This window comes from Cryptomeria japonica, chromosome 9 (genome assembly GCF_030272615.1).
Source record: "Cryptomeria japonica chromosome 9, Sugi_1.0, whole genome shotgun sequence".
NCBI lineage: Eukaryota > Viridiplantae > Streptophyta > Pinopsida > Cupressales > Cupressaceae > Cryptomeria > Cryptomeria japonica.
Window position 1 is genome coordinate 204923346 of NC_081413.1, and position 13904 is coordinate 204937249.

Sequence of the window (13904 nt, forward strand, 5' to 3'; positions counted from 1 at the left end):
TAAGAGCTTCACTCATCAAAATTAAAAGGAAAGGAGATAGAAGATCTCCTTGCCTTATGCCCCTAGACGCTGAGAAAAAACCAGAGGTAGTTCTATTAATCAACACAAAATTTTTAAGGTGGAAACACATTTCTCAATGATCTGGATGAAGTTATCTCTAAATCTAAAAGCCCTAAGGATTTAGAGGAGAAAGCTCCAATTAACTCTATCAAAAGCTTTTATTGACAGAAAGGGAGTGGATATTCTCATGAACCACAATAGAAGAATCCAGGATCTGCCTCCCAAAGACAAATCCATTTTGATATTTTTAAATTAAAGAGGATGAAAATCTTAAGTCTAAGCACCAAAATCTTGGTGAAGATTTTATAAATAGAATTGCAAAGGCTTATAGGTCTAAAATCTCGAAAAGAACAAGCCTCAGGTTTCTTAGGGATGAGGACCAAGAAGGTGGCATTTAGATCCTTTGGGAGAGAGTGGGATCCAAAAAATTCTTGAGCAGCAGTGACCACATCAGAGCAGATAATTTGCAAAAAAAATTGAAAGAAAAAAAGAGGGAAACCATCAGGTCTGAGGGCCTTGTTACCTTCAAAAGAGAAAACCACAATCCGAACTTCATCAAGAGAGGGAATTCTGGTAAGCTCCAAGTTCATGTCCTGAGAGCTAATGGAGGGAATCTCCTACAAGATTTCATTCTGAGCTAATGGATCAAGAGGGTCATCCATAGAAAGGAGTTTAGAGAAAAAACTAATGGCTTCCTAGAAAATCTCATCATGCGTATCAACCCATCTTTGTCCGGTCTGAATTTTTTTTTATTCTTTTAGCAGCCCTCTGTTTAAGAGTCGTCATATTAAAGAACTTAGTGTTTTTGTCGCTATTTTTAAGCCATAAAGCTCTAGATCTCTTCTTCCAAAATTCCTCTTCTTTAGAGATAATGTCATGTAGTTTAGTCAAAATATCAATTTCTTTGTTCGAGACATCTTTATCAAACCTGTAAGCTTGAATATGGTTTTGAACCTCCTCAAGATCTAGTTTGAGCTTCTCTTTAGCTTTGAAGATGTTGCCAAAATTGGATTTGTTCCAGCGTTGAATATTAGAAAATATATTGGAAAGCTTCTTGGCTATACGAAGCATCACCATTCCCTAGATATCAATATTCCACCACTCCATAATTTTATCTTGGATTTTAGGGGCCATCAGTCACATTTTCTCAAATCTGAAGGGGTTCACCTTTCTACCAAACAATGGAGAAATTGAGAGGCAGATGGGAAAGTGATCTGATCCAACACGGCTAAGGCATTAAGTCTGTAGGAGGCCATCTGAAGCCAATAAGGAGAGACATGACCCCTATCAAGCTTAACCTGAATAAGATCCTCCTCACTGCGTCTGTTGGACTAGGTGAACTTGGCCCCAACAAGATCAAGATCCAAAATGCTCAAAGAGTTGATCATGTCAGCCAAGTCTTGTCTATTATAAATAGAAATAGGTATACCCCCAGATTTCTTCTGATTAGAGAGACGGGTATTGAAATCACCCAGAAGAATCCATTTCTCATTAGGGAAGAGAAATCTAGCATGGCAAATGGAAGACTAGAGGGCTTTCCTAGCTGATCTCCCATTGGGAGCATAGATGTTGGAAATGATCCAGGAGGATCCATCTTTAAGATTAAGGAATCTAGTAGCAATGTGATTAGGAGAAGAGAGAAACACCTTGCCACATAGTAGTCTCAGATTCCAAAGGGTGGCAATACCTCCTAAAGCACCATCACCATCCACACAGTGAACACCACAATCTCCAAAAATTTTCAATTTGATTTTTTCCACTTTGCTACCAAGCATTTTTGTTTCTTGGACAAGGCAAATATCAGGTTTGTGATCTCTGACCAAATTAGATAGCAGGTCATGCTTGTGGGGTTGATTTAAACCCCTTATATTCCATGAGGAAACTTTGATGTGTGGTGTTTAAAGGATATGTTATGGATAATTGGGAAATTAGTTTACATCTCTAGTCTAGGATCTCATTTCCATACATTTCCAAAACATGTAATCCCTAGACTTATAACCTAGGGCCCTAGGGAAGACTAAAAAAAAAAAAACTCGTTATATTCATCTAAACCTTATAAAAACATAAATATAAAATTGACAACTAAGATCCCTAATGCCTTCTACTATTTTGTGCCATCAAAATAATTAACTAATATTAAATTTATATCATAGAATGTCATCCTAGAATCCAAAGACAAGTTTCAGAATTAAATAATGGTTTTATATTCATAAAATAAATTATATAATATTAAAGACCCAAGACTCTACAAATAGACCAATTTGACTAAATTGGGTAATCTCAATAGGGTGACAAAATATAGTATGTCTCATAATGATAAGATAATAGACAAGAACAATATCATATAAGGCTATTGACAAAAACTAAATGATTTTATACTATTTTTTTTTAAAATAATTAGTTATATTACAACTTATTATTAATTATTTGTTACTATTAAATAATACAAGATAAATAACAATTCAAGTAAACTAATAAATTTATTATTTATCTCTCATGAATTTGACATTGTAACTATTTTCAATAATTTTAGTCAACTCATTCACTTCTTCAAGCTAACTCTTGATCCTTAATCAATTTCTCACCATTCATCTATTAATTCAAATATCTATAAATTTTGCATCCCATTCATTATTTCACCATAAATCCTTATGCAAAATTATTTTTTCATTCTCATAAGTGAAAAATATAATTCTTATGCTACTTATTTTAGCATCAACATAATTAATGAGCAGATCATTATAATAGTCTCAGTTTGAGGTTATAGTTATGTTTGAAAATGTTACTCTAAGTTTTAATTTCTATACTTATTTTATGTTTATACTTGTATTGCATACATTCATTGTAGATATGAAAATCAAACTAGTATGATTGTAGTTCTACTATAAGATGTGTAAAAAATGAATGATGTCTAAATTAAAACTACTGACAAATGCATGGCTATATAATACATCACTATGGAAGTATATATTTATGAAGAAAACATAGGAGAGCTTGATTATGTAGGAAAGCAATTGAATGAAGTTGATATAAATTCTTATGGTATATAATTAAGTAGGGTGTTTATATCATCAATACTTTATGCAACATCAAACAAACAAATAAAGTATGTCAACCTATAAGGGGTCACTAAATTGATCAAGAAGACCTATAATCCTATGGTATAATTTACACACATAATAGTTGAGCATGAATAGGTATAGAATTTTTATGTGCTAGAAGTGAAGAATCATTATCCTTTGATATTGATATATAGATCTAAAAGTCATAGATAAGAAAGAGTAAAGTAGAGTCTTTGGAAGAGGACTAGGATGAGTCTCTATGTTAGCATGATAGTTAATACTTTCCCACTAATATAGCACCATAGTTATATCACTATCACATCAAATATTATCAGAATTATCTACATGAGAAAGTCAATCTATAAAAACTCATATGATTTTGGGGTATCATCGAGATCTCCATATATTTCTCAAATTATAGTCCAACGAGAGTGATGAGAGTCAATACTTAATATAAAAAATATTGCATTTTTATGTCAATGTTAATATTAATGAATCCTAAGACATGAAAACTCTTAAGGTGTTATATACATTTTTTCCAATCTATAGGTGGTGTATGAACAAGTTCATAGAGATAGGATAAGAAGTTAAGCAATTTGGAATACTTTAGAATACCTTCTCCATGTGAATTATAAGTCCTTATTTTAAATTTGAAAATTCAAGCATGAGCTAAAATCCCTATGAATAACAATGACATAATCATCAAAGAAATCAAGCAATAGAATAATTCAATAAAAGAAAAAGTAGCATCATAGGAAGACCCTCATTAACACTTTATTAAAAAATCTCATATCATATATTGTTTGACACTTTAAACATGGCACACTTACAATTTCCACTTGAAAAAGATGAGAAGTGGTCAAAATTTCAATGTGTTATAATAACTAAAATAAAGTAACATTATTAAAAATATGATAGGGATGACCCCACAATGCAGTGGTTAGCTATGAGCCTCCTACATGGGTAGTATTTGGTTCAATTCTACTCCACTGGTTCCTAGCTCCAAGGAAAAGCTAAAAAATACTGCTTCAGGCATCATATATGAAACTATCTACACCACTATGAACATTGTAGAAAAAATGTCCAAATAATTTTTCTTTTTATAAAAGGGGCTCAGAGACTCAAAATATTAGTCTATGAAATTGCACTAACAAAATCAAAAGCTTTAACGATGAAGGGGGCAAAGTTTTTGAAATAGAACCAATTGATGTTAACACATTGTTGTCAACTTTTTGGATAACTATCACCAGAAGTTGTTGCCAAATTAAATTAGAATCGCTACAAAATTTTGGAGATGTTAAATAAAATGAGGCGAAATTGTTTTGAAGGATCTATTGAATAATTTTTCAATTTTCATAAAAAGTATTAGAAAATAAATATTTTAATATTCAAATATAACTATTATACTCAATTTAAAAGATAAGATTTTATCAAAGAATTTAATTAAAGAAATGAAAAAAATTATAAGATGAAAACTCCAAAACAAAGAGATAGATGCTAATAATGAATAAATCACAATTCGAAATCATATCAATCTTTTTTATATAAATACTTCATTTCTCTTTCAAAACGGTTGTCAATCATTCTTAATAGCTACATTATGTTAAAATAACCATCATTAAAATTATAAGTTTAATGCGAAACAAGAACAATATGTTTATCCAAGAACAATATTCTAAAAGAATATGTTTATCCTTAAAAACTATATATTTAAATTTAAAACCTTAATCCGTATTTTCGCAATCATTGACCACCTCAATATTCTAAAATAGACTTGTCTTTGGATTTTGTTTGTTTTTGATATTCCTCAAATAAAAGAGAAATAACGAGTCGATCTCAATCTTTAAAATCATCGTTGTGATCCTATTTTTCGCCACATTCATAATATATAGCCACAACTACGAATAAATCTTTAACTATATACGCATTTTTCTAGAAATTCTGTTGTAAATTGTTGTCAGAGAAATTAGAGTAGAATACGAACAATGGCTTGTATAAATAAAAGCACATTTCATTACAGTTTTGTACAATCGTTTTAAAATTACTTTTGCAATGGCAATCCCGAGGACAAACTATTTTCTTCTCTCCATGTTTTTGTTGATGATAATTTTTCATATTCAAATGCTTTGCACAGCTGAATCTCCTGGGTTAGACAGAAAGGTATGCTTTCACTGTAATCTTATTTGATCTGTTTTCTGACTGTTTGTTTCATAGTATTAATATTTGAGTTTTGATAATTTGTTTGACTTTGACATTCATATGAACTTTCAATTTGAAACAAATATTAAGTTTCCGTAATGTATATATATACTTTATCCATGCTGTCTCTTGTCCTCCCCTAACCATTCCCAAAAATGATTGGAAAAATCACAGACAAGAAAAAACGTCCACCCATCCCAAAACTTGAAGTATTTATCTGTGCTGACAGAGCAATATTTCTTGTCTCAAAGTAGGATTATGTGGTGTACATGGGCGCTACTCCAAAAGATGATGGGAATTCCCAGAAAGCACCTGCTACCTTGTACCTTGCAATGCTTGAATCTGTGTATGGAAGGTTAATACATGTTAGCTATAATCTACTTTCATGTATTGCGATATTTTAAAATGAAAACTAGTCTGTGCTACCGCCTTATTAGCTGATATAATTGTAATATTGGTGGCAAAGTTCCAAGGCAGCTAAGGACGCGTTGAAGTATAGTTATGGCAAGAGTTTTGGTGGGTTTGCAGCTACGCTTTCTCCATCGCATGTCCAACAACTCTCAGGTAAGCTGGTTTATATTCCTATTTGTATATTAAAAGTATACGTGCCGATCATTTGTTTTGATACGCTGTTGACTTATAGGCATGGATGGTGTGGTTTCGGTGTTTGAGAGCAAGAAGTTGCAAACCTTAACAACGAGATCATGGGATTTCGTTGGCTTGCCTGCATCTGTTCAAAGCAATAGTTTGGCTTATCAGAGCGACATCATTATTGGCCTTTTGGACACAGGTAAAATTGTTAAAAGAACAGAGTTTAAGTTTTAAATGTGCTTCTGTAATTAGCTTTATAGTTTTATTCTACAAGTTTGATAGACTAGAAAAATTAATATAATAAGTTGTTCGCTCTGTGTTTTTAGCTTTCATCTTTCCTTAACGTGTAATTAGCTTAAGGGCTTTACTGGTAATTAGATGAAAAATAAAATTCTTTGAAACTGACACAAAAATAAAATTCTTAGAAACTGACACAAGACTAAAATTCTTAGAAACTGACAAAAAACTAACTCTTTAAGAGAGATTAATGTTATGATGATTTAGTCGTTAGTTTTCATATCTGCGTTCTGCTGTAGGAATATGGCCAGAGTCGGAGAGTTTTACAGATGAGGGATTTGGTCCTGTTCCCTCCAAATGGAGGGGTGGATGCCAGACAACACCAGATTTCTCCGCCTGCAACAAGTTAGACTCATTTCTACTGATTTTATTGGTGATATATTGCATTTACTAGTAAATTAATTTCTAAGAAAAAATTTAATATTTATACTCAGGACATAATTACATATACAGTGAGAGTCAGATACATTTTTTAAGTTATCTACATAAAATGAGGAACACATTCTAGCTGCAATGGCCAAGTACGGTAGGAGTTAAGCTCTGCAAATTTTTGTCTCTTTGGAGAAGTTAAATTTGTTATGCAGCTAAACATATGATTTAATGTGCAGAAAACTTATAGGAGCAAAATTTTATCGTAGTTTCACCAGTATTCCACCTCAAGGAGATTTCTTGTCTCCAAGAGATGGAGAGGGCCATGGAACACACACCTCCTCTACATCCACTGGAAATTTTATTAACAACGCAAACCTTTATGGTATTGCTCAAGGAGAAAGTCGAGGTGGAGTCCCTGGTGCAAGGGTTGCTATGTACAAGGTTTGTTGGGCTGACGGTTGTTATGATGCAGATATTCTTGCAGCCTTTGATGATGCCATCTATGATGGTGTGGACATTCTTTCTGCGTCCCTTGGATATCCTTTTCCTCTCGACTACTTTCAAGATAGCATTGCCATAGGAGCCTTTCATGCAATACAGAAGGGAATTCTAGTATCCAATTCTGCTGGAAACTCGGGACCCTCTAGGGCAACTGTTGCAAATTATTCTCCTTGGTCTTTAACTGTTGCAGCAAGTACTATTGATCGCAAGATGAACGCTGAACTTCAATTGGGAAACAACATTTCTGTGGAGGTAAAACTCTAATATTCTCTTAGAAACAAGATTTCTGCAAAAGTGATTGAACACTTTTAGCAAAACATTCTTTATCAATTGAAACTATAACCCAACAATCATTTTACTCTATAGAATTTAAAATCCATCCTCCATAATTAAACTCAGCTTTCTTTGACCAAAAAAAGTCAATTGCTAGTCTTAAATTGAGCAACTGTGTACAGGGAATTGCTGTAAATACATACACGATGGAGAAACCATGGTATCCCTTAGTATATGGAGGGGATGTTGCTAATGTTTCTGGAGGCTTTACTCCAGATAACTCTAGGTAACAAACAATGCATAATTCACTATGCAATTTACAATAAATGTATTGTATATATATACAGAGAGAGATTATGCTTCTATCAAGATTCTCAAAACTTATTTATTTCATGAAAATTTCAGCGCTTGTCTATTGGGTTCCCTGGATCAGACAAAAGTAAAAGGAAAGATAGTTATTTGCAATTTCATTAGCACTCTTCCAGATTATTCAGTTTTTGTAGCTGGTGGTGCGGGTGTTGTTATAATTAATGACGGATTATATGACACAGCCTTCGCATGGTTAAACCCTGCAACACTAATATCTACCAAACAGGCAAAAATTGTGTTGTCTTACATAAACTCAACTAGGTAAATTTTGTTAAAGTTGTATATGTAGTGAAATAAATATGTTGGGTGTCATAGACTACTATTAATTATTACTGATAATTGTAATCCATCAGCTCTCCCATTGCAAATATTCAAAAAACTACAACTCCCAAGGCACCTGCACCCATAGTGGCTTCATTCTCATCACGAGGTTTCAATCCAATAACAATGGACATTCTAAAGGTACATGTCAATTTTTTTTCTTCATGTAACTTTAGTCTAAATTATAAATCATAATGTTTTGAACGGAAATCCATGATCTATTCCCATAATATGGTTGCGAGCCACATGTGTTCCCTGGGAAGTAATATGATATAATGATGACTATGTGTTATCAGCCTGACATCACTGCACCAGGTGTGGACATCCTAGCATCTTGGGCCAAAAATGTATCACTTACTGGTTATACAGATGACCCAAGGTTTTCCAATTTTAATATAATATCAGGAACATCCATGTCATGCCCTCATGCTGCAGGAGCTGCAGGGTTTGTTAAGTCTTATCATAGCGATTGGTCTCCTGCGGCTATAAAATCAGCTCTCCTGACTACAGGTATTTCACTTCTTGAACATCTCTCTCATATATAATAAATTTCTTTACAATTTAATTACATAGAAAATCCAATAACTAGTTTTGACAAAACCAAATCCATGACAGTTTAACTTGTGATGCAGCATTTGTAATGGATGAAACATTGCCTGGGAATGCGGATGTAGAATTTGGGTATGGGGCTGGCCAGATTAATCCAACGAACGCAGTCAATCCAGGGCTTGTTTATGATGCAGGTGTAGATGATTACATCAATATGCTTTGCAATGAAGGCTACAGTGATACAACTTTACGTTTGGTGACAGGAGACTTCAGTGGTTGCGACCAAATAATACCTTCTAAAAATGGAGCACGAGAACTAAACTATCCTTCAATAATGGTTTTTACTGCTCCAGAAAAGTCATTTCAAGCTAAATTTCCAAGAACAGTTACCAATGTAGGAGTTGCAGAAAGTGCATACAAGGCAATTGTAAGTGCACCCTCCGGAATCAATGTGACAGTGGAACCAGATACATTAAAATTTTCATCTCTAAACCAGAAGCTCTCATATAATGTCACCATTGAAGGTGGATCCTTACTTGTCCACACACTACTTTCAGGTGCCTTAACTTGGAGCTATGGGAATTACACAGTGAGAAGCCCAATTAGTGTGTATGCAGCTTTCTCACTGTAGCTTTCCATTTGAAGTCCAATACCTCATATTGGTGAATTGTGTGGCAACACAACACATGTATTTGGTTGTATTTTGTTATTTAAACTTGTTTTGAAGACATGGGCATACTTAGATAGACTAGCATAAGAACATTTGCGAGTATATCGACACAAAGATACTAGAAATTATTAAATGTACAAATTAATTTCAATCTTTTTTATGAATATGAACATTTTAAATAATGATAATTTTAGCATGGAAACATTATTTTTCTTTTAAATTTCTTTTATTGATATTTTGTATTATTATTCGCATATATTTTTATTTTCAGAATGAGTATATTTATGGATTGAATTTTATATTATTTTTTAAAAATATTTTAAAATTTTCTTTACAATTAATCAATAAATTTAGATAACCTTTAAAGGAAACAAATCAACACATTTAGGAGTGATGGAGAGAACAAAAGGAGGAGCAAGGGTTTCGATAGCCAGTGAAGATGAAGGGAAGGATGGGGATGTAGACGAGGATGATGATTTTTCCCTTTTACTTTGGATCTTGCTCGCCTTCCTTGGGGACTATTGTGTTGTGGTTCGAGGTGGATGCCAGAGAGGACTTTTTCTAGGTGAGGATAGCGGTGTTGATGAAGAAGATGGTGATGATGATCCTAGTGATGCGCCCTTTTTTGGGGCAAAAATTTAGGAGGCTCTTTTGTCAAGAGCTTCCTTCTTCTCTTGGTTCTACTATTTTGGCTGGGCCTTTTGTGGCTACATTTGTGTGTGGTGTTCCCATCTTGAGTGGTTGTTAAGTGGTAAGGTGTTGCCTTTGGTTTATTTATTTGGAGTGGTTGGTCAGTCCTTGTCCTTTTTTTGGGCTCTGTGGTTGTGCTGAGCTAGATTAGGCAATCAAAGGTGTTGCCATTTGGGGTTTGTTTCCATCCCTTTCTTTTTCTATGGACCCCAATTGAGGGTGTTGAGTTTTTTTCCTCCTTGTAGGATTTTCCTTTCTCTACTCCTGTGTGCTCTCCTTGCCTTTTTTTTTAGTAGTTTTATCAGTGCTAGAGCTTTTGGTGGCTCTATCCTTCTTGGTGGTGGGGCATTTGCTAACAGTTTTCAAGGGCCTCGACTAGCCATGGTTTTTTTTTGTTAGGGTTTTGTTGTCTTGGGGTTGTGCTCATTCTCGTTGGTGCTCGATGCTTTATGATTTTTCTTCTCAAGTGGACTTCTACTATTCTTGGTTGGATTCTTCCCCATGAGGCTCTCATGGAGGTGGAATCTTCTTTTATGGCCATGGTGTGGGTTTGGCTCATTTTGCTCACCAATCTTCCTCTTTCATAGTTCCTTTTGAGGTGGAGGCATTACCTATGGAGGCGGTGATTTTCCTAGTGGGAAAGGTTGGTTATAGTTGTATGTGGTCTTCTTTTGTCTCTGGCTACTTGGTTGTGGGGTTGAATCAAGTTTGGATCTTCTAGCTATTGGTTCATTTCTCTTATGTTCCTATTGAGGTGATTTCCTTTTCTATTGAGGTGGAGAGGAGTTTCATTCAAGGGGAGATGGATTTCTGCTAGAGAGTCTTTGTAGGCTTTCACATGATGGTTTTGGGAGCCATTTCCAAACCCAATTTTAAGATTTGGGGAGCCTTTCAAAACCCCTTGATCCTTGTCTTGTATTTGATTGCCTGGGAGGATCAATTATTTTTAGATTATTCTTTAAGGCTTTTATTCATGACTTTGGTTGTTAAGGTTTTGGGAGCCTTGCTAAAACTTCATGATCCAGTTAAGGGTGACTAGAAAAACCCTTGGATCTTGATGAAGGTTAAAGGTGCCTTGGTAAAACCCTTGGATATTGGATCTAGCCAGTACTTTCATGAGTTCTGCTCTTTGGAAGCCTATGTTGATTGGTATAGGATGTTTTTGGGTTTCATAGTTAAACCCTTTATAAAAAGGTTATGGGAGCCTTGCCAAAACCCAAATTTTAGGTTAAGGGAGCCTTGTCAAAACCCAAGTTTTAGGTTAAGTGAACCTTGCAAAACCCTTATTTCTTGTGGTACTGACATGTGTTATGTGATGGCTTAGGCCTTCTAGGTGGTTTTCCTTGTTCTTAGCTACCTTGATAATGTTTCATTGATGGTTGGTTGCTATTAGTCTTTGTTTGTATCTTTTTGCAGTTTTTTGCTTATGGGTTCTGGATTCTCATTAATTTGACAGGGTTTTGGGTCCCTTCAAAACATGTTGTATGGGATTTTAGGTCCCCTTAAAACCTATTTTATCCCTAATAAAAAAAAAATCTACACATTTCATTTAGATTAATAAGATAACTATTCATTTGTCAATGTTATAGGATTAAAACTCCACTAGATTAAAAGGAAGTGTTTGGCAAAGATATAATTATGAATAGTATTTTAAGATTTAATTGAGACAACAAACTCCACAACTTGATCTATTTAGATCTTACAAAGAGAGGGAATGTTAGCGATACATACGAAAGGATAACAATTTGGTTTGGAATTGTCTTTTGGGGAATACAATAATTAATTTTGATGCAACCATAACCAATAAACCCTCAAAAGAGAACTAACCGGCTTATGCAACAAGAGTAACACAACGAAACCAACAAGAAAACATAGCAAGATTACAGAAAAAAATCATATTATTGTCTTAGAACCTCCAGTAACCAATTGGTTATTATCATAAATCCATCATAGAACATCTTGTAGTCAGCCAGTTACATGCCGGCTACAAGCTAGATACAATCCATCCAGAACTCTCAAAGTCAACTGGATCACTAATCACGAATTTAAATATTTCTTCTAATTTCTACTTCTTCTATCCTACAAATGATTACATAATACCCAATATATACCCTCTGGAACATATCCTGGTCGGCCACAAAATATGAAATTTACCAATTAGGAAAATGAAACGTGTAACTAGGTCGGCCCTAAAAATGGAAGAGATTCCTCCAGAAAATAACAACCAAGAAATGCAGATCAGTAGGAAGGTTGGCCACACGCCAAAGAACATCAAACAAAACTCCAAATAGATCCACACACCAAGAAACCGCTCCGAAAAAGAAGGAAAACCAACTAGTAAGCACAAAGAACTATCTCAAAACCCAGAAACAGTCAAACCGAGAGCGATAACTAGCCAGAAAAGAATATGGACTGAAAATATGGAATTAAGCACATGAACTAGCCTGAAGACCGAAAATAGGATCTGCAATGAAAAGCAAGTAACGACCAGAGCCTACCGGTAGGAACACAGAAAACTGCACACTAAACTGAACAAGAATTAAACTAAAAGGAAATATTTTTGGTCGATGCAAGATTTCTCATAGATCAAGGATGTTTCTACATCAGATTGATGCATCCATAACCAGTAAACCCTCAAAGAAAACTAACTGACTTATGAAGCAAGAGTAACACAACGAAAGCAACAAGAAAACATAGCAAGGTTACAGAAACAGGTCATATTATTGTCTTAGAACCTCCAACAACCAACTGGTTCTCATCATACAATCATCTTAGAACATCCGGTAGTAAACCGGTTACATGCAAGGTACAAGCCAGATACAATCCATCAAGAACTCTCAGAGTCAACCAAATCACTAATCATGAATCTAAATCTTTCTTCTAGTTTATACTTCTTCTATCCTACAAATTATTACATAATACTCAATAAATACCCTTCAAAACATATATGGGTCAACCAGAAAAGATTACATTTACCAATGCAGGAAAATGAAATGTGTAACTAGGTTGGCCCTAAAAATGAAAGAAATTCCTCTGAAAAATAACAACCAAAGAGTGTGGATCAGCAGGAAGGTCAGCCACATGCCAAAGAACATCGGACAAGACCCCAAATAGATCCACATGCCAAGAACCACTCCGGAAAAGAAGGAAAACCAATCGGTAAGCACAAGAACTGTCCCGAAACCTCAAATTAGTAAAACCGAGAGCGATAACTATCCGGAAAAGAATCCAAATGGGCTGAAAATATGGAATTAAGCACATGAACTAGCCTAGAGACCAAAAATAGGATCTGCAAAGAAAAGAAAGCAACGATCAACACCTATCGGTAGGAACACAGAAAACCACACACTGAATTGAATAAGAAGTAAACTGAAAGGAAATATTTTTGGTCGATGCAAGATTTCTCATAGGTCGGGGATGCTCCTGCATCAAATTCATTGTAGAACTTGATAATTAAAATAATCTAATTTACTATTAGGCGATATGCAAAGATTTAGCTACAAAGTAATTTGCTTGTCAATGTGAATTTCATGTTCTAAGGAAAGTTCAATTGTAGAGCTCCAATACTCAAGCATTTAAAATAGTTCATAACCTCTAAATCATATAATTTATACATTATATGTCACTTAATCAAATAAGCTTCGTCAACTAAACATTAATAAATATGAAAATTATATTATATGTTAATAAAAAAAATTGTAATATAATGATACTTTAACAAAATATGGCATTTTAGACATTTAGATTACCTCTGCCAATGGGAACCGAGATCTTATGGATCTAAATAGTTAACATTTCAAACATGTTCAATCAGTGAGTCATTTATCACACGTTATTTAAATTTTTCTTAGTTTAACTACTAAACATACTTGTAGAATACACTTGAGTAACCTCACCTTGTTAATTTCTCAACAAGCATTTAACATAGTATTGTCAATTAGCTCCTATTA

General features: G+C 34.2%; 1 protein-coding gene across 1 annotated transcript; it reads left to right on the forward strand.

Moving 5' to 3' along the window:
- The first annotated feature begins 5107 nt into the window (after nucleotides 1-5107).
- LOC131038852 (subtilisin-like protease SBT4.14) lies at nucleotides 5108-9225 on the forward strand. The gene is made up of 12 exons (XM_057971409.1): nucleotides 5108-5114; nucleotides 5257-5282; nucleotides 5576-5676; nucleotides 5788-5885; nucleotides 5965-6111; nucleotides 6449-6554; nucleotides 6818-7334; nucleotides 7538-7641; nucleotides 7761-7985; nucleotides 8078-8186; nucleotides 8342-8555; nucleotides 8678-9225. Exons 1-12 carry the CDS (start codon nucleotides 5108-5110, stop codon nucleotides 9223-9225), a joined length of 2202 nt encoding a protein of 733 aa, XP_057827392.1.
- The last annotated feature ends 4679 nt before the right edge of the window (nucleotides 9226-13904 follow it).